At 40.8% G+C, this 25,489-nt stretch overlaps 2 protein-coding genes across 2 annotated transcripts in view; one reads left to right on the top strand and one right to left on the bottom strand.

The window, feature by feature from the left end:
• The window catches only part of atad2b (ATPase family AAA domain containing 2B), a 69,755-nt gene extending 51,427 nt beyond the window's left edge, over positions 1–18,328 (bottom strand). The window contains 20 exon segments of the mRNA XM_018696193.2: positions 5,369–5,554; positions 5,769–5,955; positions 8,328–8,478; positions 9,138–9,449; positions 9,628–9,718; positions 11,067–11,226; positions 12,421–12,509; positions 12,669–12,707; positions 12,709–12,844; positions 13,068–13,183; positions 13,361–13,472; positions 13,684–13,785; positions 13,994–14,069; positions 14,179–14,328; positions 14,501–14,630; positions 14,742–14,841; positions 15,495–15,642; positions 15,762–15,793; positions 16,144–16,310; positions 18,073–18,328. Of these exon segments, the coding sequence (XP_018551709.1) occupies positions 5,369–5,554; positions 5,769–5,955; positions 8,328–8,478; positions 9,138–9,449; positions 9,628–9,718; positions 11,067–11,226; positions 12,421–12,509; positions 12,669–12,707; positions 12,709–12,844; positions 13,068–13,183; positions 13,361–13,472; positions 13,684–13,785; positions 13,994–14,069; positions 14,179–14,328; positions 14,501–14,630; positions 14,742–14,841; positions 15,495–15,642; positions 15,762–15,793; positions 16,144–16,310; positions 18,073–18,171 (2,583 nt within the window). The 5' untranslated portion in view covers positions 18,172–18,328.
• A 1,946-nt stretch (positions 18,329–20,274) lies between these two features.
• On the top strand, positions 20,275–25,112 carry ubxn2a (UBX domain protein 2A). Its single transcript, XM_018696272.2, has 7 exons — positions 20,275–20,399; positions 20,817–20,879; positions 21,111–21,222; positions 21,506–21,615; positions 22,707–22,844; positions 23,309–23,470; positions 24,150–25,112. The coding sequence occupies exons 2-7, from the start codon at positions 20,836–20,838 to the stop codon at positions 24,331–24,333; spliced, it is 750 nt and encodes a 249-aa protein (XP_018551788.1). The 5' UTR covers positions 20,275–20,399; positions 20,817–20,835; the 3' UTR covers positions 24,334–25,112.
• The last annotated feature ends 377 nt before the right edge of the window (positions 25,113–25,489 follow it).

A 25,489-nucleotide genomic window follows, 5' to 3' on the forward strand; every position in this document is an offset into this window, starting at 1 on the left:
ACTGGGAGGTACAACATGAGCCTACAACCGGGTGGGAAAGCAAGGGTTTCATCCAACTATATCATACTGCTAGGACTACAGACATACAGCTACCCAAAACTACCCACAGTTCAGCTTACATCCACAAACTTACTTTGTACACAGCAGTGAGGGAGTAATCTGTTCATTTTTCCCCAAACCATAGTTGCCATTTTATTTCATCTTTATAATTAGCTGATAAATGAAAACAAAGTATTGACATAAATATACATAAGCCATATTCCAGCTACTTTAATTGCTGGTGTGCCTCTGTACTGGGGCTACAGGGGGCCTCAAAGATCCCAGTTCACTTCTGTGATGGAGCTCAAGGCCGCTCCCGATGGGAAGCCCTGTTGCTGACTAAGCACCTACTTTCCACTTTATATCTCCACCCATCTGTCTTTCACATCGATCCTCTCCCCTACCCATGGCATGTTTGTTCTCGCTTTCTCTCTGCATCTTTTTCTGTTCTCTTTCTTACCCTCTCTCTCTGGATTTTGCATTCTCTCTTCACAAGAGGGGAAAAAACGAGGAATGGAATAAAAACAAGGGAGACAGTAGGGGAGTCAGAGACAGTCAAAGTGTATGTAGCACACAGCAGGTAATGATTCTCAGTACTTTTCATCATGATAAGAGCTGCAGGGGTGTTGACACAGGGAGGGATAGCAGATACGTGTGGATAGATGAATGCTTTGAAAGTGGGATGGGGTATGGATAAGAAAACTAGATGTACAAAGAAAATTGGGGATGTCTGGCTGACTAGAGCAACTCTGAAACAAAACTGGACACCTGTTCTCCCAGCATGATCAATTCTTTACTAAAATTGGCTTAAAAGCAGACTAAAAACATCCCTGTCAGACTGTCTGACTCTGCCCTTTTACTACAACTCTGTCTCAATTTTCTGAAGAAAAAAATCTCTGATGCAGGCAGACTATGAGTTGGCAGTAAAACACAACTTGGGTGAATAGCTCCTCCTGCAATCCACATAAAAGCAGCTATAGCTGAGACACCGTCCTGAATCACCTTAGTCTAAAGAGGATAGTGTTCTCAGAAATTAGATGGGATGGCACAAATAAGTGCTGTAAGCTTCCTGAAATAAACAAAGCACAAGAAAAATGTTGGTAAGGACATCTGGACAATAATGTGAACACTAAAGCGCAGATGGTGACAACTGAGGGTAAGATGGAGCACGAGATCGACAGGCGGATTGGTGCAGCGTCAGCAGTAAAGCAGATGCTGCACTGGGCTGAAGAAGAAGCTGAGTCTGAAGGTAAAACTGTTAATTTGCCATTTGCTCTATGCTCCAAACCTCAGCTATGGTCAAGAGCTTTGGGTAGTGAACGAAAGAGTGAAAGTGCAGATATAAGTGGTCAAGAGGGGCTCACAGTACAACCGCTACACGTTAACAGGAGGTGAAAGGAGTGAGCTGAGGTAGAACAAGCATCTGATTCAGATGCCTCCAGGATGCATCCGATCCCTGAGGTGGTGTTTTGGGCATGTCCAATTGGGAGGAGACCACAGGGCACACTAATAACACACAGCAGGGGCATGCAACTGGGTAGAAGGAAGTATGGACTACCTTGCCTAGCCTGCGGTCACTGTGACCTGGACACAGATAGTCAACAGAAAATGGGTGGTGACAGATGATTGTGGTACAAACGACTTTCCTGCTGATTACTTCACACTCTGTCATGCATGGTTTACATCTGCTGAGGATAAATGGCCACTCATGTAAAAATGCACTGCTTTAAGAGCATCGCATTTTCCCTATTTAATATAAAATACTGTTATGTGCGTGTTAGTATTGTGGGAGGTTTCTGGAGTTTTGTTGTTGTTGTTGTTTGTTTTAATCAAGTCACAGTTCTGACTCAGTGGCTACAATTGTGTGTCACTTATTTGTGGAAGAATTGTGAAAGATTTTCTACCCAATTTTTCATAATTAACTGCACTGTCGGACTAGGTACTGTGATTCTGGAAACATTTACTTCAGATCTGCTGCATTGTGTTAGCTCACACAAGGGATACCATAATTTGTGCCATGGCTCTTATGAGTATTACAAAGCTTGAGGCATCTTACACACACTGACAGCATAGGTGCACTGTAATTCAGCAGAAATGCTCTATTGCTTCCTCATCTGCCCACAAGGTGCTCACATAACAAAGGCCCAAATCTTGACATAACTCTGAAAACAAATCTCAGCAACACTGTCTGCCTAAATGGAAGATTTTATCAGGTGAAATTAAGAAGTTTCTTCCACTTAGTTAGCTAGTGTTGACAAGTTGTTTTTTTCACATTAGCACTGTAATTGAGAAGATATAACCCATAAGTGACAAAAATATTATTGTGCATAATGAACATGGTCTGTCTTAGCTGTTAAAAAACAACAGAAGATAATCATGGCACAAAACTGTGATGAGGGTTTATCTGATTACTACAATGTATGTATTTGCACTTCAGCACTGAGATCAGATTCCTGATTTATCAATAATGTCCTTGTAGTAAAGTGTTGTGAAAGCCATTTACATTCAACATGCACTTCATGTGTTTACAATGAACTTCTGGTTCCTCAAAAAACACATCCCAAAAAGTGTTACAGCGCTAAATCTAAAGACTGATGGGACACTATCTCCCTCTGCTTTTAGTAACTGCTATTACTTCACCCCTCCAATCACAATCACATGTTCAAGCAATTTCCATCGGTCCTCCACCAAAAAGGAAGTCAATCTCTGCATAGTGAACGGCTGTTAAGGGAGGAAGGGATGCTATGTAGTTGGACCCAAGCCTGTGGTGTCAGTTTTGGCTGGGGAGGGATGCTGCCTGTTCCCTGCTGAGGTTTGGAGCTGAGACAGCAGCTGTCACTATGTTCTCAGAGCCAGAGAGTGAAACAACACTCTCAAAGATAGCCAAATCACTTAAAGCGCCAAAGACTGCAGCATGTCCGTGCCTAAAAATGAAAACCAAAACTCCTTAAATCTTGCCTGAATGAAGCTTTTGAGACGAAGAATAAGCACTGTCATCTAACAAAACAAACAAATTGTAGCAAATAGATCCAATTATTAGACAAAACAAATTTGATAAACATACACAAAGACTAAACAAAACCCACTCTTCCAGCAAATAGACTGCAAATAATACTCTCTCTGGAAACCTGGGGCACTGTTTCAGTGGGACCAACTACTGGATATGTTCCCCTTTCTGACTTCCACACAGAGCTTGTACTTACACCTGCATCACATTGACAATCACTAACCGCAGTAGCTGGGTGAAGTCTGTACATCTGTCATCCTCACAGACTGTGTTTGAACACATTTTTGAAAATATCACACTTTTTTTTTTTTTTTAAGACGACTGGTTAGGGTCGCCTGAGTATAGTATGAAACACAACTAGCTGAAACCCGAAACCTTTCTGTGATAATTAATCAATCATACTAAAGCTGTTGTGTCTGTTGTATCATTTACAGTAGAGCGTAAAGCATGGATTTATTGAAAAGGTCTTTTGGGTTAATGTGGTCGTGGGAGGCTTTGACATAACTTGACAGTTTGCTCCCAGATAACCAGAATCACTATTAGTGTAAATGGATCAATAAACTATTGAATAGTGGCAATTACTAGAACTACTAACCTTTAACCAAAGCTTGTCTGAGGCACCCTGTCAGTTCAAATATAGCATATTACCGAGAAATCAATCTTCAATTCATTTACAGAGTAGCCAAAATGTCAATGGTGAAAAGAGTCAAGGTGTGAAGCATTTGCTCAGAGTAAATAAAGCACCGTCTGGGCAGCAGTCCAGCACAGGGGCAATGAAATAATGTCTATCTTTCTGTCAACCATTCATCATCACACATAACTCTCCAAAGTGTTTGTCATTTCCAGCATGGTAAGAGGACAGACAGAGGCATCTTGTGTGGTTTCACTTTAAAAACATTTTTACAATGCAACTGTTAAAAAAGTTAAGAAAGGAACTGATTAACAAGTGCAATGAGGCAAACCAACACTAAACTAGCAGCAAAAGACAACAAATGAAGAACACACAGGAGAAAGTCTGCTTAGCCTAAGGACAGCCTTGATAACCTCATGCTGGCTCCATGTTGACTTGAGCACACCACTGGTCCCATCAAGTGCTTCCCAATTTGCCATGCTACATGGCTATGTGTTCAATGACCAAAGAAAAGGTAATTTGAAGAAAGCAGCAATTGCCAGTCCTACACAGTTTCTGCCAGTCACCTAGTATGTAATGAATAGCAATCTACCCGGTGACACCACAGCTGAATGGTCTGCGGGGTGTGATTACTTCCATTTTCATACTTAATGTCTTAACACAGCATGTGAATGAACAAACATTGTGGAGTTAAGTGAAGTAAAAAGTCTTAAAGCAAAGCAGAGAATTGCAGGGAGCTATCAACCACACAACATTAAAAAAAAACAAAGAATGGCGTGAAATAAAGGTAGAAAGACAAGTAAAAATGACCAAAAGAGGAAAAAAAAGAAAAAAGTGGCAACATCAAACTACAGCTAGGTTAAAAAAAAGCCCAGGTGTCTCAGTCCTAATGAGTCAACTACAGAGAGGGAATCATCCCAAGAGCCTCTTGGAGCATGGCCAGGGTGGAGGCCTTGCCAAAACAGCAGCCACACACATACACAAACAGAAACAGGAAAAAAAAACCCTGCACAGTCTGCACAGACATACTGACACAGTGTATGTGTGTGTGTCCTGGGGTGAAGACATGGGGCTGCCAACCCTCTGACCTAATTAAAGCCCTTCTGTTGCTTGACTAGAGAGGACCCTCCTCCTTATTTTTCTCTGTCTCTTTTTCCCCTCCAATTTTCCCTATTTCCCCTCACTCCATCGCAATCCCTCCCCTTACAGTCTAACCCTCTGCGGGTGGTCGGATTCTGCTTTGGCTGTAAAAAAGAGAATAATAGATTCAAGAGGAAGGATGAAGGAGCAGGGGTGGGGATACCCAGTGAGAAAAGTGGGCAGTGGGATAAATGACAAGAAAAGGGAGATGGAGCCAAAGTAGATAAAAAACTCTCTGGGACTGATGACCTTGACAGTGACACCCTGTGTGTGTCTGCACAAGCACCTGTGACTATAAGAGAAAAAAGAAACCTCTGAATCATGCTTCAGCCTCCGCTATTATATAAAAGGACATCAGGTTAACACTCTCGCTTCTCACATAATAGAAGCAAATGCATCAACAGCAATAAGCAAAAAACATGAGGCAGACCTCCAGGTAAATCTGAAAAAGTCAGCTCAGGGGTGTGTGTGTGTGTGCATGTGTGTGTGTGTGTGTGTGTGTGTGTGTGTGTGTGTGTGTGTGTGTGTGTGTGTGTACGCTGTGTTTCTACCTCCTCTGACAGCTGTGAGTAGTGAATCTCAGCAGTGGCAAGGATAAGGACAGGGCTGAAAGAGGGCACATCCTGCAGCAGGGTGAGGAAGGTGCTCTTCACAGTGTCACCTACTGTCTCCCACCACTCTGAGATATGCGGCATGAACACCACACTGGGCATGCTCCGGCAGGCCTCACGGAAAACCTACAACCACACAGATAGGTCAAGCACAAAGAGTTGCTTAAATCTGAATGAATAAAAAAAACATTATCGTACAAGCTAAGTCGCTTATTCTCTCCAAATTTCAACCACCAGTACACCAAATGTCTTTGTGTGGGTGTGCATACGTGTGAATGTGCACACAAATCAGTGACTCTGTGTGTGTGTGTGTATAAGAGAGAGAGTTTACGTGTGTTACCTGAGCACAGGACTCCTCCGGCGTCTTAGCACTGACGGAGTAAAGAGTGGGCAAGTCCAGGCGGTGCACTGGCAGCTTGTCCAGGTGGTGCAGCAAGGCAGGGGCCAAGTGGGAGCTCTGTCCTGAACCCGAGGGCCCAGCCAACAGCAGACGAGGCCGGTATGCTGTGGGCTGTTGGAGGGCAGAGCTAGAAGCAGATGGGAGTTCATAGTTAGTGTAGAATCCATCCCCATATGATCACTGACCAGCAATCATTCTGTCATTCAAACAAGCCCTATTGTTTTCTTTTCAGTTTTGATCATTTGCTGCAGTAAGCTAATGTAGATAGACAAAGTTACAGTTGATGCTAACTCAACGACCTTGCAAGTGCTTCATTATAAACATTTTTAATGTAAATCCAATGAAGGTAAAACCACCTCAGTACATGTTATATACCAGTAAAAATCTAGATATCTCTGCACATTGTCTTCCGGCAGTTTGAAATTTTTAATGAACAAATAAATAAATATATATATATATATACTAATATATATACTAATGTGTATATACTAATATATATATATAATAATATTATACCTCTGACCAAGTTAGATAAACAAAAGCAATCAAAACACAATAAAGGCTAGCTTAACTTCTTTTGAACTACAATGAAGAAAGAAACCCTGTGCTCAGGTGATGTAGTTTGACAGCGAAAAAAGAGAATCAGCCACACACCAAATTAAGTGGTTCAAGGAAGCATAGCAGAAGCTCGTTAAGATTCTGAACTGACCTCAAACGTCCACCATATTATGTAAAAGAGTGAAATCCTCCCTTGTGTACCCATCATATGGACATACAGCAGGGAAACATGCCTGCAGCATAGGTTCTGTTTACAGCAGTCTTTGAAGGTCTGCATCTGTATTCAATCCCACTACACATTTCCAAGTATTAGACAGGCCAGACGTGATTGGGTCTCTGCCTTCATCTCGCTCTTAGAGGATTTCTCCAATGTGTAACTCCACCTAAAAGACACCTAGTATGCTGGAGCTCCTAGAGAGTTGTGTAAGCTCCAATTGTGGCAGACATGTTTGATAACAAGATCTGACAATTGGGCCAGTTAACCTTGGCACTGGGAGCACTGAGGAAGACACAGAACCGATGACACAGAGGTTTTAAGTGCTGTTTTAATGCCATGTGTTGACCAGACAATAAAGCCTTTCTACATCTACAAATGTATATGTGCCTTGAGAGGTTTTTCTTTCACATAAGCACACACAGTGCAGTATTTCAAGCCTATTATGTGAGATTTGATAACTGCTTAATTGGTTCATTACTAAATGTTCCAATGAATGAAAAGCCAGTCCTTGAGTTACTTCACATCTCTCCATTTTTGAATGGAAGCAGAGATTGCAAATCTTGATTTCAGAAATGTCTTACTGCCTTCTCTTTTTACTTTTATCTTCTCCTCTGATCTAGAGCTGTGGTCTCCAGAGCTGAGGAATCTCTCCAAGTGCTGCCTATGAAGCCTCTGAGCTCTGTTTGTTGCTCATTCATCTTATTATACAGTTGGACTTTTTGATAACTTGTATAGGAAATAATGTGTTTAATATGAATTAAGAGGTGTCCTTCTGCTGAGATGTATGTCCAACACACACTAATTAGCAGACTACAATGAAAACCTATAAACACAGACAAAAAGTCATTCTGCATCAGCTTCATGTCTGAAAATGCAAATATACTGTATGCTCTGTGTATGCTTAGCATGATGTCTAAAAATTCCTCAGTCTATACCTCACAGGAAACTAAAAATATGTTTTTTCCATGTTTGGTTTGAGTAGTGGACTTAGACACCATTGTCTATGCACTGTAAATACATTAAGCAATACTAACCAATTTGTTCTCAAAATTAAAAGGATTTGGTGAGTGTTTTTCCCGTTTCCATGGAAATACATGGGGTCTGACTAATAACTGGAACACAATCAGTCACATCAGTGGACTCCTATGTGTAATGGAACTGAGTTTACCACTACGGCAAATAATCAGACCCTTAGTAACGACCTAGCAACAGAAATGATTTTCTAGTCCCAGATGAGTGAACTCTGAGCTGACATTAATGCTTTATCGAGGTCTCTGACTTTCTGAACTAAATCAACAGCCTACTGCACAAATAAATGCTTACTTTTATCAACCACATTATAACAAAGACGCTGTATTTTTTTACTCACACAGATGTAGCTTCTGCAACCGCAAACGTTTACATGAATTTTAAGTTATAGCGCCGTGTTACCAACACAGCTGATGGAGAAAGCCGAGGCTCTTTGCTCAAATGACGTTAAAGGACACCCTCGAGCGTAATCTTGCGATTATACGACCATGACCAACAAAGTAAAATGTATATAAGGCGGAGTAATATTTTTATGAGTAAGGCGTGCTGTCATGCTGATTTGAGCACATTCTAAATGTCTTGTTGAGCAATCAGATTGCTTGGTCGGAACTACTTGTTGTATAATTTACTTTCTTATACATAGCAACTTTATCACCAGGTACCCATAAAAACTGTCTTTTTTTCTGTGGACTCACGAGGAAAAATGGAGGAAGGGTCTGTGCGTTGCAGAAGAAGAGAGCTGACTCTTTGGGGATGCAGTAGGCTCGACTTCATAGATGGAAGCAGAGCCTTCCTCATTGTCGTCATCGCTGTACAAGTCCTCTTCAAGCAGTTGATTGTCACCGCCTGGCACAGAGAGGAACACTGCTTACACAGCCATGCAAAACTTACACTTTTCCTGGAATTACTGAGCAACAATGGTGGTAAATGCATCTAAAGGTTTTTTCTACAAAGTTTAATCCTCAAAGCAACCTTATTGCTGACATTAATGCAGCCATTTCACCAAAATGTGAGAATTTAAACAAAAAAGAGCTGGATTATTAGGGGGGTAATGGGAATTTAGAGTGATACAGCACCCTGGGAAATTCATGTCATTATTGGGTGCAAGAAGTACAACTCTGGGATTGTGCTTCATTGTGGCTAATCTGCTGTAAACACTCTTTTGTTGACTGGAGTGGGAGCTGGGTTATTGAAGTGCTCACAGGATAGCTGGTTATCCAATCTCTGCACTATCACCTCTGCATGCTCAGGGGGGATGCTTCACCACAGATTCTATGTTCAGTGTGTGAGGGCAATACAAAGCACTTTGTAGTATTTGATTATCTGTTTCTTTTTCTCCCCACCTTATTACAAAAGTGCCAACAGGGAAAGCACACTAACAAGTGAGACAGGTGGCAAGGGAGAAGTGAGCAAGAGTCAAGGTGGGGGAAAAGGCAGCCAGCAGCAGGAAACTGAAAACAAATGATACAGCTGAAACCATGGGCCCTTGGGTCCCAAATTCCTACCGTGGGTGTTGTCCCTGTCAGTACACTGAGCATGGGGGAAGACTCGGAGCAGAGCTTTCAGCACCAAGGAGAAAGAGCTGGCCAACAGGGGCCTGAGGGTGGGGGACAGGGCTCGGCCTGAAGGAGCCAGGGCCCTCTGGGAGGCTGGGACAATTGTCCTCATTGCCTTGCTGAAGTCGCCAGGCCCCAAGATGATGGAGGTAACATCCAGCTTCAGTTTGACGCTGCTGCCATAGATCTGGGGGTAGCGGCGACGCAGTGCCACCAAGGCTGCCTCTGTGCAAAGTGCTTTGATGTCAGCACCACAGTAGCCTGGGAGTCAGATACACAAAGATTAGTTAATAATTCATTTCCTTACATTTTGGCTTTATAAAAGGTTGTTTTCAAATGGCACAGAGGGCATGAATATCAACCAGTTAAAAAGCTATAATGACATGAAACTTGCACAGCAAATATGGCATATAGTTTCATATGCTGATGTCTCTCTTACCGACACATTTTTCTGCAAGTTCATCTACAAATGGCTCAGCCAATTTGGGATTCCAGTCCCGTGTGTGAATCTCCAAGATGTGCTTTCTGGCCTGAAATAAGGATTTGGGGTGGATGAAGGTAAAGAGACACAAAGAAAAACAGAAAAAGCAGGTTCAATACATGAGGGAGCACAAGTCCTGCAGAGCCTTGTAGGAGCAGTATGTCAAAAAACACTGACAAGGTAACATGCTTAACTGCACAATAGCTGCCACTACTATCAGTGTAAAAGAACTCCTAATTTGTGATTTAAATAGTATGTTGCATTAGACAAGATAAAATAAACAAAGCAAGTCAATGATACGTAGGGAAATCACATCATAAATATCAGAATTATAAACATGTCTCACTGAGTGTAGCCTTTAATCTATGTGGAACTGATAACACAGAGAGAAAGATCAAAACTGGCTCAAGTGCATGAGTGAGCTCAACTGAAGGGCTTCAGCACAATATGCCCTTCAGTTCATTGCAACGTCTCCACAGGACTGTGCTTTGATGAGCAGGCATTAAGAACAAAGTGGTCTTTGTCGTGAATCAAGGGCAATAGTTTTCATCATCTTTCATCACATCTCCCTTTCTATTCAGACGACACAACTGGGCCAGATTTCATATAGGCTTCAAGCTTGGGCAATACCAGGAGGGAACTGAATGAGTACAGAGGCTCGCTATTTGCAGAAGAACAAGGTTTTTAATCAGTCAGAACTAGCTACTGGTGAGCTTAGCCAGCAATGGCCTGCAGATTAGGCTTTGATTACCAATGATCCTACTGTGTGGACAAACGATGCAAAGCAACCCATTAGTCAGACTCAATGGGGAGGAGTCACCTACACTGAGCTGTTTATCTGACTCACTGTCACATTGACACACATGTAACATTGTTCTCTGAGTAATGGCAAAGAAAACAAGTCTCCCCAAGTGAAAGATTAAAGCAATCAGATCTGCATTATGATAAATCTGCTAAAATTGATTTTTAATTTTCTAGAAACCTAATGAGCATCTGCTCTGCCACTTGTATGGTGGATCAAAACATCCAACAGCAAGTAAAAACAGCAGAGGGGACTCTTAATAGCCAGAGGGCTACATATACTAATTTTGTTCCAGGACTTTTAAGAGTAAAACAATGATTACTATTACTGCATTATATTGTGTCTCTACATGGGTGTGCATATAGGTACAGTATTGTATGTAAGTGATCCTTACACAGAATGTTGCAGGCTGTTACCTAGTGCTTGCACAGACAACAACATGTAAGGTAAAAATACCATTGTCTATGTTGAACTGTGTCGTAATAGGCAATATATTACATATATATATATAACACAAGACTTGATGTGATGACAATGATTGTGTCTATATACACACGTCCACTGTACACAATATTGATCTTCCACTCTGTCTCACCTTCTTGTCGGGCAGGTTGAACAGAAACTCCCGGTCAAAGCGTCCAGGCCTCCTGAGTGCTGGGTCGATAGAGTCAAGTCTGTTTGTAGCACCAATGACCACTATCTCCCCACGACTGTCCAAGCCGTCCATCAAGGCCAGCAGAGTGGACACAATAGAACTGCAAGAGGGAAGAAGATGATGGGAAGGATTGTAATGCATGTAGTTTTACATTTAGCAATACATTCAGTATCCAGTTTATTTAATCTTCCACCCAAAATAACCTCAAAAACAAAAACTGCCTGACTTTATTGCATGACAGTTACTCAAGAAAAGCTAAATCTAATTTACTGTGCAGACAATGTTGCCAACACATACTATATTACAGTTAAAAAACACGCAAATGTAAGTATACATGCAGACAATCAGAGTTCTAATACTTTCTGAGACTGAAACAATATTGAGACGCATGAGTCTATACTGAACAAGTAAACAAGGTTTTATTTCTGCAAATACTTGGCCTATCAAACAGGCTTAATGGACAAAACAGCGTGAAGCAAAAGTATCAACTGTTCTATTTCCCTGCTGACTAGAGCTCCATGCATGTATTAGTCCAGCATGACACACAGAGGAGAGCATCTAAAAACCCAAGCATGCACTGATTTCATAATTTGAACAAACTGTGGTCCAGAATTGTAATGTTACTTTTCACAAATATTTTATTTTTTTTAGATGGCAGCTGTTTTCTCAAGGATCAACTGCAAGCTGTGTTTGCATAATAGGAAACTCCAACAACTACAGCTCATGCTGAAATGGTCTGAATCAGAAGTGAAATTGTTATGATTACTGATTTCTGCTGCTGTGGCTGCTTATGTCAGTCAAACAAACAAATGTGGCCTCAAGTGTCATTGATGTGAAGCTCTCAAATCCAGATCCAGTCTACTTCCAAACAAATCAAAGCAGCAGTGCCAGCAAAACTTTGCCACCTTTTGGCAAGGAAAGTAACAGCAGCAACAGTTTAAACCTGCGGACAGACCAGCACTGCAAATGTGCACAAAAGTAAAAGCAGCCACAATTTCAACACTTTCAACAATGCATGTTAAAAAGGAGTGTGCAGTGCACCTAAGATTTTCTATAGCTGCTTTTGTGTGGATTTAAAAAGCTAAATAAAATGACAAATATGCATGTGCAGGTTAGAGTTTGGTTAGGGTTTCTGAGTGACTTAAAAGGCAATACCATGATGTGCTTCAAAATTCTGTCATCTCCACTGTATATGTAATTGATAAGTATAATTTGACACTGGACCATGTTGGAGGTATTATGTTTCAAGCATAAACAAATGTATGATATAAGGGTTAAAGCACATTAGTCTCACCTGTGTATCTGGTCTTGCCTGCTGGAGCGAACAGGAGCTAAACCATCAATCTCATCGAAGAAAATAATGGATGGCCTCATCAGGTATGCCTGAATCAAAAGCATATGCAAAACCAAGGTTAAACCAGCAGTAAATGAACCAGTTTTCTATCTACACCTGTGAGGTCAGTTAAGGCCAAGTGACTGAAGTTATGGTTGGTGCAAGGATACAAAAATTGCCTTTGACCTCATGCTGCTTGAGTGACTCACCTGGTCAAAGAGCAGGCGCAGCTGCCGTTCTGATTCACCGAACCCATTTGCTGAGGCAGTCTGCTCCTTTCCTCATGAAGAAGGAAACCTTCTTGTCTCCCTGGCTACACTCGTTGGCAAGTGCCCGGGCAACCAGGGTCTTTCCTGTCCCTGGTGGGCCATAGAACAAACACCCTCTAGAAGGAAAGGGAGAAGAAATGTGAACTACTACACCACTTTATATATATATATATATATATATATATACACTCCTCTGTGTATCAACCAAGACAAATTTAAAAATAATTTCATCATAAAAGTGAGCAGTGTATCTGTGGTTGAATTTTTATGTAGTCTGTTTTTCCATCAACTCGTAGGAAATACAACAAATAAATGTGCTGCAAGTTAGTTCCTCTTCACCTGGGAGGCTGAATCTTGAATTTCTCAAAGATCTCAGGGTAAAGCAGAGGGAACACTACCATCTCTTTCAGTGACTGAATGTGATTACTGAGGCCACCCACACTGTCAAATTTCACCTGAGGAGAAAAACACACATTTCCCACATCAACTGTGAATGCTCAAGATCTTTGAAAAATCTTAGAGGGTCAATATGTCTCTGTGTTTGGCTGCAAAATTTATTACAAATTCCAAGTTGGAAGTCTAACGTTGCACTGCCCTACAGCTTTTTGGCACTTATTAGCATTCGCACTCACCGAACTATCAAGGTTCATGGGATCCACATCAGCCAAACTGGCACCGACTTTCACCCGATCACGCAGCACCCCACTAGCCAAGTCTTCTGCAGTCAAGTTCATGGGCAAACATCTGTGAAACAAATAAGAATGATATAAGAGATTACATACGAGGAGTACAAATACACACGGGCCATTTCTACAGCCTTTGTACCGATGTTAACAGTCCCAGATCTCAATTACTTTACAAACTAAAATATAAAGTGTTCCAATCAAAGCAAAAGTAAAACAGAGGAAGATGAGAGGAAGATAAAAAGCAGCAGAAAGAAAGCAGAAGCAATCACCTGTTTCTAGCCCTCGTCATGCTCTTGCTTTTTCTCCGCTCGAACCGCTCTTCATCAGAAGACGAGGTGGTGTCGCTGCTGTGAATGGCATGTTTCTTCACTCTGGAGAAGTGTTACAATCAAGACTCAGTACCACATCACTACACTGTCACAGTCCTTAATGATCAGAAACAAAAACTTCTTTCACCACTACTCGAGTTTATTAGTCATGGTAGCAAAAAAGTTAAACAACAAGAGTCAACAAGAGTCAAACATTGTTATACATTCAGCATCAGATTTGACTGGTATTTCTCACAAATGAAATTTCTACCTTATATGGCTTCTTCTTGCTGGGGATCTGTGGGTGTCAAAAAGTGAGGGGTTGCTCTGTTTCCGGTTCACAGGCTCTGAGAAAACAAAGCAACAAAGTTGTCACAGATCAGGACTAAAGCATTTTTTATTGTAGCTTAACAAAATGTATATACAAATGTTTGATTAAGAAAATAATGTATTTACCAATGGGTGGTGCCTCATATCTCTGCACAGTCTTGCGCTGCCTCAGGTTGTATGGTCTGTCGTTTTCCTCTCCTACCTCTTCTGCTTCATCCCCTTCATCATCTTCATCGTCATCTTCTGCATCCTCTTCTTCTTCCTCACCGTGAGATTCTGAAGGTCAAAAATGAGCTTTTCAAACTTCAAAAGATAAAATACTACCAAGTGTAGGCTTTTAAAAGATTCACCCAAAGTACACTAAGCCACCAACTCTTACTTCATAAAGTTTTCATGATCTCCCTCTCACTCCACTGATTCATAAGTAGAACATTAGTAGGAAACTGACCTTCCGTCCCTTCCTCCTCTTCCTCCTCCTGCTCCGTTTTGCTCATGACTTTGTGGTGTGTAGGTATGCTGAAAGTGCTCCTGCGCATAGATTTCCTGCGCTTCACCCGGGAATACATGTCCATGTTTTCCTGAAAGAACAGAACCTTAAAACGATCACTTGGGTTCACATTGGACCATCGCACAGCGGTACTGTACTTCTCTAGCTCTGCTTTGTGTGTAACAGGGTGGGCCACACTCACCTCCTCAGTGTCCCCAGTCCACATGCGAAGTCGCTCCACCTCACGGTTCTGTCGGATGCTGCTGATGTTGTCCATCTCCTGAAGGACAGCCTCAGCAGTGCTGCGGACATACAGACATACAGAACAACACAGTATATGACAAACTGAAGAAGAGGATGATGGGCACAAGATGGGCAAACATTTTTTGTCTGAGAGAGGTGAATGATCTATAGTGCAGTTTTAGACAGCAGGCCTACTGTTGTGTTGCCTCTTTACTCAAGCACATGATATGTGAAAAGACAGAGTGACTATGAAGGTCAAGTTCTGACTTCCATCTGGAATTTGACAGTGTGCAAGATTTGCAACTTCACTGTTGCACTATTCAAAAACTGAAAAATAGAGCAACGACATCTTCACTGCTCAACCAATATGATTCAACATTTTATTAGACTTTTAAAGCTGAAAGTCAATTTTATAACCTGAAGCACATTTCATTTCAAATCCAGTGTGCCTGAAAACAGTAGCAAAACATTAGAAATGTTGTCATTTGTATACAAGTTAATACATTTACAAGCTCTCTGGAGGAAGAAGCTCTGGGCACCATAGCAACCAAAAGACATTCATAAAAAACTTAATTTTTGGATTTTTCATACTTTGCTCAAGTATTAAAAGTCCTCTTCCAAGATTAGTATGCTCTAGCTGATTCAGGCATGCACATCTTTCTTCTATGTTCAAAGCAGTGCTGCAGGTGTCAGTAGTGTGAGCACTAGCTACCTGTTGACCAGCTGGTCAAACAGCAGGCTCTGATTGAGGTGTTCAAATTGGCTCTTCTTCACCCGGCAACTCCTCTTCAGCTCCACGTGGCCGTTCATGTGAGAATGATCTCCACCTCCACTCTCCTCATTCCGGTGACTCATGTGGGCTGCAGCATTAACAAAAATTTAATTTACAGGATAATCTTTTAATTGTTTGCTTTCCAAATGCATATGCTCAATTTATGGCAAAAAAAAATTAGGAACAAATTGAGAAGAATTGCATTACCGTGCCCATTTTGCATTATGCGAGAGGACAGCCTAGAAATGAAATGACAAAGTGAAAATATGCATGGACATCTGCACAAAGGACTAAAATTAATCACACATAATACTGTTTGAGAGCTCATATTTAAGTTTGTCTGCTCCGCTGATTACAATACATGACGAGGAGAATGAAGTCTGAGTTGACAGCCAGTGACAACAAATATCCGTCTAGGCTAAATCTGGCTTATTTAAACTTCTGCTTTCTCCAGACAAATAAACTAAATGACTTAATAGAACTATTTCTGCCAAAGACAATGTGCTATTGTGCTGCACATTATTATGCACTGCTTTCATACATAATTCAAAGACACTTATGATGGGTGAACCAAAAGCCAGCAGCTGACCTGGTGCGGTAGGTGGGAATGTCCCAGCTGACCCTCTGGCCCTTAGTTTGAGGGGATGGGGAGGTATCACTGGAGCTGGGCTCAGAGGCTGTCTGCCGCCGCGTCCGCTTGGAAGGTGGAGCCAGCCGAGGGCTGCTGGGACTGCTCACATCACTACTGGGTTCCTTCTGTTAAACAAACACCACACCGACATTTAAGAGAGAAAGAATGCAAGAATGACAAACAATCAGTACAAGCAAGCAATGGAAAAAACAGATGACATATACCGTGACAGCCTTTTTGCAGATATTTGCATAAACAATTCACCCTGTCAATCATTGTATAAAACCAGAATATTAAGGGAATAACAAGCAAGCATGACCAAACTGCTCAAGTAAAAATCAAATCCATGACAACATAAAAAACTTCAAAGACCAAACTCCAAATGGCAGATGCTGGAATAGAGTCTTATGATGAGACAAAACACCTTGTGCCCAACTCCTCAATGTATTGTCTGAATCACAACACAGCACCGACCAGACATATGCCCTTGATGCTCACGCCCTTCACAGCTTAACTTCCCTGCTGATATGAGAGCATATCTCACTGTTGTCATAGGCAACTGTCTGCAATGCCTGCAGAAGGGTTTGTCTGACTAGCTGGAGAGACAGATGCAGACAGACTAAAAAGTGCAAGATGTACTAGCAGGGTACGACTGAACAGAGGTGGCCTGACAGCTGCGACGTGAAATCATCCTTCATTTAAATCATTTTTGACAAAATGTCACACAACAATGGCCAGTTATAGCGACAAGTTTTTGACATCAAGCTCCTCAGGCGGCGAACCGATTGGGAGTCAATCCGAATTCTTGAAAATAACTTGTTAAACTGTGAAAGTGTAAGGTTTATTACTCTAAAGCCTTTTAATCACAACTCGCATTATCGTGTGTCATCACTTAGCCTGGCTTGCAATTCACAAGTCTGGAGATAAGCCAGGAATGTCTCGAATTTCTTGAAACATAATTTAACAAAATATAAACCCTCGCCAAATAGCCCATTAAAACTCGAGAATGTGCTAATGGCTCAATACATTATTAGATCGGCGAATTGTGTTGTTCGTCTGTGTTAAGTGCTATACTAATCGTAAACAGTGCGGAAACACAGAGCCCCTCGCCTTGCATAATGTCAGTGTTTACATTTTGAGACAAAGACTGTCAGACAGCTTGTAGGTCAGACGATCAGAGTAAAAACTAATGCTACTAATTTAACGTACATTTCCAAAAAGTAGTTAAATATCACCGGTTTGACGTTATATCAGTATTTTTGAAACACTTATCGTAAAAACGTGCTGTAGGGGTCTTTGGGGTATTTACAACACAAAGTTCACCAAGTTCAGACTTGCTAAATACAGGACTTGAGCCAGCCAACTGTTGTGAACCCGGGACTCCCTTCCCCCACTGTAAGCTAGCTGTCGGGCTAGCTGTAACCTACAAACGCTAGCTCAACTATCGCTATATCTCTTCACATTTGAGGAAATAATTACGCCGATACTTCCAGAATGGTGGCATTATGTACCGCTAATAGCCTCGTGTCAAAATCCTAGTTGTCTTTATTAACAGAGCTAATTTGTGGAGACAATGGTCAAACAAGTCAGCCGGGTAAAATTGCCAAACACAAAGGGAACTCAACTTGGGGCTAGCCAGGAGTTAACATCGTTAGCTTGTCATTTGACAGCTGTACGATACGTTCAGTGCGAGTGACACGCGTACGAATCGCTGCATTCAAATCTTTTATTGTGTCTCTGCGTGACTGGGCGGGTGTCAAGTCCAATACTGCTCATATTTGTCTGTGAATAATGCATTATGTGGAGCACCTTGAGGCCACGGTTACAGCTACCTAGCCAACTAGCAGAGCAAGCTAGCTCGCCGGCAAAGAAAAGAAACCGGCTTACATGTTCCTCAGAGTTTCGCTCGTTTCTCGACGACGACCTAGTCCTCGAGGAGATGAAGGGACCGCTCCCCGGCCGTGAGCTTTTCCTTGTGTTCACCATGTTTTTTTCCTCTTTGTATGCCCTTACTGAATCTCCCTAACCGGCTCCAAACACTGCCTCAGTGAGCGCAGCATCGAGGCGCCATTTCTCTCTCTCTCTCTCTCCCTGTCTATCTCTCTCTTCCCTCCTCTCTCCCTCTCAAGTGGATGTGGGTCTGTTTGGCAGGTGCATTAATTTCTGCTGACTGGACTACTACCACAAAGAACTACTAGCCTGTTAACCACATGGACCCAATACAAATAAAACAAAGACCATAATACTCAATACAATGAATTGTGTCATGTTATTATGGATTATAACTCCAACTACAGCTGGAAAACAGTGAGCACTGAGGACACTGAATTCCATAAATAAAGTCACTCCACTAAGTACTACTGACACACATATAAGTCCCCAAAGCAATACTCAAAGAAAAAAATAAGACAAGGAAAAAGTACATTGATTCACTTGACTACACAGTGTACCCTTCAGAGGAAGATCATTTTCTTTTGACTTTTATGTTTTCATTTTCTTATTAGAGTGAAGAGGAATAGAAAAGTTACATACAGAGGGACTCTGGTTTGAAGCTGGCAAAAACATGAGATAATACATGTATGAAAACAGAAGGGCAGAATTCATGAATCAATTAACATTGTCATATTATACCTACAGGGTATGATCCTCTCCAGAATACCTGTGGGATCCAATGATGTCAGTTTGGGGATCACTACTGAAACCCAAAGCTCTCTCTTTGCTCTGTGTGTTTGCGTGTGTGTATTGCCTACTCTACTTGACTGAAGATAAAACAGTGTTAGACATCTGTGTCATGTTATGCTTTTTGTCAAAAATATTTTTATTTTCTTGGAGACCTTACAGCATTATGTTCACATACATGGAGGTGTTGAAGGTAATCTGTTATCCAAATGTAAGAAAAAAAATAGTAGTATTATTCTATTACTTTGAAACATAGTGGTTTAAAACATAAAATAACAAAATTTTGTGTTTCCTGATGTTGCTTTGAATTCTAATACACTTTGAAAAACAATTTTTTTTCATACTCTTATAGTACATTGGCAGTAGTGAATAAAGCAGTAATTACTTGTGAGTCAAGCAGACATGCTTTAACATGGCTCTAGTGATTTTCAATGCAACCTATAGGTCAGTCACATTTCCATGTAATTACTAACTCATGCAAGTATTAATGCATTCATGCATAGTGTAAATTTATTCACTTAAGGTTAAATTACCTGCACCTAGTGGTCAAGAGGAGGTATGGCAATGTCTAGATAGTCTGCAACATCAAAACGTCTCTTTGTAAACCACCACTCTATGCACGATTTTTAAGTTGTATGACATCTAAAAAGTATAAAAGAATGAAAATATGCTTGCAAGAACAGATTAGGTGATGATATTAAAAAAAAAAAGGTTTACATCCAAGACAAGTTTGCTCTTGTATGGCAGGTATGATTGCCCATTTATTCATGTATTTATTTATTCATATGACATATGAATAAATTTATATCTGTAGTGTGTGTATGGGTATCATCTACAGTACAATGGATTCTTAACATACCACAGAGGATGATTATGTAATGATAATATTATACAGTCCAGGATACAGTCATTATAATCTCACTGTATTACAGATCCACCATATGTTTCAAAAACAAGATTACAGGTGATATATATTCTACTGCAATGCAATTTGGTAATTTTCTGTCAAAAATAGCACAGCAAAGATTAGATTTACCCACATTACTGCCATTACATCCTTCAGTACATGATGAATGAATGCAATGCATTCATGTATGTGTTGACTGTATTACATACATTCATCATGTATGTAGTAATGCAGTAGTATTGCTATTGTGGTAAAAGGCTTTGTCAACCTGTACATCACACATGGGAAAGGATTCACAAAAAATCATGTGGGCTAAGATGATTTAAAATTTAAAAAGTTACACAGACAGTCAGATAGATAGATAGATAGATAGATAGATAGATAGATAGATAGATTTCTTAGCTTTACCCCTGTGTGTATCAGGTGTGTGTTCCCACGCCATTTAATACTGTATCATCAGTTTCAGTTGAAAGAAGATGTGCTTAGCTCAGCAGTATAGTAAAATTACGACAACAGGGTTCGACTTACGGCACTGTTGCGTCAAACATATTGCTCAGCAGAAGAGCCTCTGCCCGAAACTTATGGCTGCAGATGTGTAGCCCGGGATTAACCGACAAAACACGGACTGGTAAATCAGTATTTGACCTTAGCCTTAATACGCGCATGCTAATGAGCATCTTCTGTTTCTCTATGTGTATATAATCCGCGTTGTATTATACACTGGTCCTGTGTCGTTGGCTCTATGCGCGTCCATGGCTGTCTGACGCCCACTTATATAATTAACGATAACGCTACAGGCTGTTTGTTTATCGATAGTGCCTTTTTAAAAATGACTTGATTCGTTTTGGTCATTTTCAGCCTTTTTTTTTAACACTGACAATCAACGCATGTATACCAGTGAATCAATTCACGTCATAAACCGCTGAGCTAATATGGGTTACCTCAAAATACATCATGGACATATCCAGAGCTCAAGCCCCAGTAAGCCCCATCTTTGCCCAATCTCATGTACATTGGATAAAATGTCTTTTTTTTTCTTCTATAGATGGAAAAGACGAGACGTCATGAAAGAGACTGACACTGTAGGAGGTGAGAAAGATGAAAATTGGTAAGTCACAACAAATTTATTGTGTATCATATTTTTCCACTTTTTTCTACTTCAAGTAAATACTTTAATATATTCCCTAAATTCTAGGGTTCAGTGCCTGATTTTGTTTCTTTTGCCAAAATCAGCAGCTATACAAATCAGACAGTAAACAAAATAAGCCCTGTGTCTGCAGGCTAAACTCAATAAGACTATAATATAATGACTGAGTTAAGCTGCTGTCTATTTTTTAAGGGTTGTCAGTGAGGAAAATGAGGAGGAGGCTCCAATGAGGCGTAGTTTCTCGGTAGAAGATCTCCTTGATGAGGTGGAGAAGATCTGTTACAATGCCTCAGGGACGTCAAAGGTCAGAAACACATTCACCCCTCTGTCTCCTGATGTGCCTTTTCATTATGTCCACACACTATATTTTGAAATTGTTGACAGTTTTATGTGTTTTTTGTAATTAATTGTTCATAAATGCAAACACAAACCTAAAGTCTCATAATAAACGAATAATTAAGTAAAATATACTATACATGTTTAGTGTGTAATATATTAAGTATGTACAGATTGTGGACTGTGGAGCACAAACAGGGGTTATTGTGTTTCAGGCTGATCAGAGGTAATTTTTGTGGCCTTCACCCCAGGTGGAGATGGTGGTGAGGCTGTGGAAGGACGGCTTCACAGTAAACGATGAGGAGTTTCGCAGCTACTCCATACCGGAGAACCAAGACTTCCTGGATGCAATCAAGAGAGGGTAAGTTACATTTTTTTGCCATGCCCGAATTTTCTAAGTAAAAGGCATATTAAGTAGGATTTTGTTGCCTTAAGGCACAAAGGAGAGATAACATCTTGAGGTCCAACAGGGACAGGGTTGTTGATTATTACCAGTGTCACAATAATTACCTCAGAAGTGCTGAGATTTTGGTCTTTTAATAACTCACCCTCTGGCCTGTACTCTGCCCTGCAGTTCTATCGAATACTGTAAGTGACCAGTGTTATAACAGCTGCTGTTTCCTGGCTGATAATGACTAAACAGTGCTGTTATGACACTGATTCCATGTTACTTAATCACTACATGTTTCTGTTGGCTTTGGGTTGTATTTGGGAAATGTGACTTGTACCCACTAAAAGCCACCGCAACTACTGACTTCCTGATTTTTAATAAAAACTGAAATTTAATAAAGAAAATTCAAAAACAACCCTTAAATTACAGTATACCACTGTGATATAGTTAATATGTATATGATGTCAAGTATGAATTAAAAACGTATTTGACCCAGTCATAAGGGACAGCTGCCAGGGGTTGATAGAAACTGCATATTAGTCCCATAAATATTACTGTAAAGCCACAGAATAACAGAGAATTACATTACATAAATACCAAATAAGTCTGAGTTTCAGTTTCAGTTAAGGGCACTCTCCTTGATGTGTGAGGTCACCATGTTTGAAAGGGGTATCTTTGACAAAAACAAAGATTTCTGTAGGTTAGGTTTTGCTGGCAGATGACCAGTTTCAGCTTTCACTTAAAAATAGTGGTTCACTTTCTCTTTTAAGAAACACAAATGCAGACAAACCATTTAAAGCTTCACATTGCATGAAAATGTATGTGCTGTGTCTATTCAGTGTGTGGCCAAACCTTGTATGTAACTCATATGTAGCTTTAACATCTGTCCTTGTTTTGATTCACTGGTTCGACCTTGCAGTCAAAGCCCATCCATCCCCAAAGGGAAATTAGCACCACAGCCAGGCGACATAAGATAGATAAAGTATAATGCTCATTAGAGCTCATTTGTCATATTGATTGATCTGACTAGACTCCCAAGGCTGATCTTTAATCTATCCCAGGGAGCTTCCAGGAGAGTGGGAGAGCAGAGCAGAGGAGGAGGAGCTGGAGGTCAGCGTGGAGGATCTGACGGAAGAAAATTATGTTCCCAAGAAAAAGGCCTTTCACCCTTTCAGTGGCCGAGGATACCGACTTGGCAGGTAAGAGATTGTTGTTGTGATAATTACCAAGTAAAATGTTCAATTTCAGAGTATTATATATGTTACAGAATTTTCCCTTACTAAAAATAATTTTGTGTACAAACATAGAATTACTGTAATCAATAATGTTCTTGTTGAGTTGCCGTTGTTGTTTTTGTCTGTCAAGTTTCAGAGATATTATACTTATTTTTGCCACTAGGTGTCCCTCTGCATCCAGGCATCAAAAAAACCTACAAGCACATCTGACTAAGTAGACAGTCTCTGTGAAATGAGAACTTGCAGCATTTTCAGTGCATCACTATATGAATACTAAATTGTCCAGAGAGTTCAAAAATATTTTGTGTGAGCTCCTCCCTGCCTACAAATAGCTGTAATCAAAATTAAAAGAATACACAATGCATATTCTGTATATACTACACTTCTAACCAGCTCTTAATCCTTTATTTATTCCTGTCCATTCCCAGTGTTGCACCCAGAGTAGTGGCCAGGTCACCGTCTGTGCACGAGGATGGAGAATCTCCTCCTATTCCCATGGTAACACTAGACCACGCCCTTCCTGTTACCTCCCTGCAGATCTGGTTGGCTGATGGCAGAAGATTGGTACAGAGGTTTAACCTATCGCATCGGTGAGTATCATGATGTCGAGGCCAAAACACATCTCAATCTGTGATCTTGACAACATCAAATAATATCTACATATTAAAGACAGAGGTAACATTCTGCATGAGGAATATCTTGACTCCCTCTACCACTGTTCTGCTGTCTGTAAATCCCATAATCTCAAGCATCCCGGGCTAGAAGTAGTTCAAGGAATGATAAAAGATTTTTGTTTGTTCTAGCTTGGGAGGTGGTGAGGGGGTTTGTTTGAGGATTACATAATGCTTTGTTCTAGTCTGCTGGAGTCTGAAGGCATGGTGCATGTTATATCCCCTGCCACAGTGCATGGGGCTGCAGAAAACATAATCTGAGATGTAGCAACGGAGTGGATCTATAAAATCCCCAGAGAGAGATTGCGTAACTCTGATGCAGCATTTATATAACAGGGTTAGTAGCTAAAGGATAGAGAGGACTGAACCCCTCCAACCTCTGGCTAGCCTCAGTGTGCGAAGAGAAGGGCCGCCATAGGGTCACTTGTGTATACTGGGTCGTGATTAATAATAGATGATGATGCTAGTATAGTGCTTCAGAGAGAGTGGGGTATTTGGCCGGGAAATGCTTTGCCAATGAAAAGGAACAGACATGTTCAGCAGGGAATATTTCTCTCTGTCTTATCTCTCTCTATATATAACTCTCTTTCTTTTGTAGGATCACTGATGTTCAAGATTTTGTAGCGCGCTGCCAGAGGAGCTGCCCACCTTTTGTCCTAACAACATCACTTCCTTTCCGAGAGCTCAGCAACAAAGAGTTAAGTCTGGAGGAGGCAGACTTGGCCAACGCTGTCATTGTCCAGAGGCCCTTGAACACGCAGGCTCCGTTTGGACACTCCTGACCAACAGGGCCCTGTTATTTACACTGTACACACCACTTTCTCCCTCACTGACATATCACCATGCCCCTTACAGCAATCTCAAAGCCCCCTGTAACTTATAATCTTTATCTATTCAGCAGTTTGTGCTGCATTTAATGATTGTTATTTTCCTCTACAGTCTCTGTGTGGGATTATCTAATGGAGATATTGTCAGTTAGTTACAAAGGTGCTTCTGCTGAGGTGCTGTTGTCATTGCTTACTCTGTCTTCTTCCTCTGGAGGACAGTGTTTACCTGTCAGCACATCTCCCCAAACCCCCAAACTGCAGAAACGCTGTCAAGGCAAACCAGTTCTGTCGCCCTGTGCAGATGGTCAACCACGTGTGTCCATCTGTTGGTCTACTATACGTAACCCACCCTCCCTCTTCCCTCCTTCCCTCACAATCACACACAGTACCACCACCAGCACCACCAACCAACTCTCTAAAGTCTTCCCAAACTGTGATCAAAGTTTTTCTGCACTATTTACAGTAAAAAAAAAAAAAAAACTGCTAATATTTCAGTTTGTATCTATAGGTTTACATTTAATGAACATACATTTTCTTTGCACATTATTATGAGAAAAAATGAAAAGTTGACAGCTTGTTATTTATATTGGCCTGACTGTTTTTTTTGTGAATGTTTGACTTTATTTTTGTGGCGAGATTTAATTCAGAATGTACAATGCATTGTTTTATTCGACTGCATCATGTAAAGAAATGTCACATCAAGGTTCAATAAAAATCTTCCTCAAACTCCTGCACATTTTTATGAATTATTTTTTGACAAAAACATAACAGGAACTGGAATATAAAAAATATAAATATATATAAAATATAAATCATTTTTAGAATTAAATTCATATTAAAACTGCCAGGTGTTGTGTAAAGCTTGCTGTTATGGTGATAATTGCGTCACACCAAGCAGCACCTTACTTCATGTTGTAATGCAACATCTGTGCTGTCATTACAGATTTAATGGGGACTTAGATTAATCAGGCAGGGAGGCGCTACTGATGTCAGTGAAGTTAGAATTGGAGGGATGATGTCTTCACAGTGGTATTTCCTAACCCGCTGAGTATAAAACCCTTCTGACGGTGTGAAGTGTAAGTACACTGGTCGTGTGTAATAGGGAGGTGAA

Source organism: Lates calcarifer, linkage group LG7_1, assembly GCF_001640805.2.
Source record: "Lates calcarifer isolate ASB-BC8 linkage group LG7_1, TLL_Latcal_v3, whole genome shotgun sequence".
Taxonomy (NCBI): Eukaryota; Metazoa; Chordata; class Actinopteri; family Centropomidae; genus Lates; species Lates calcarifer.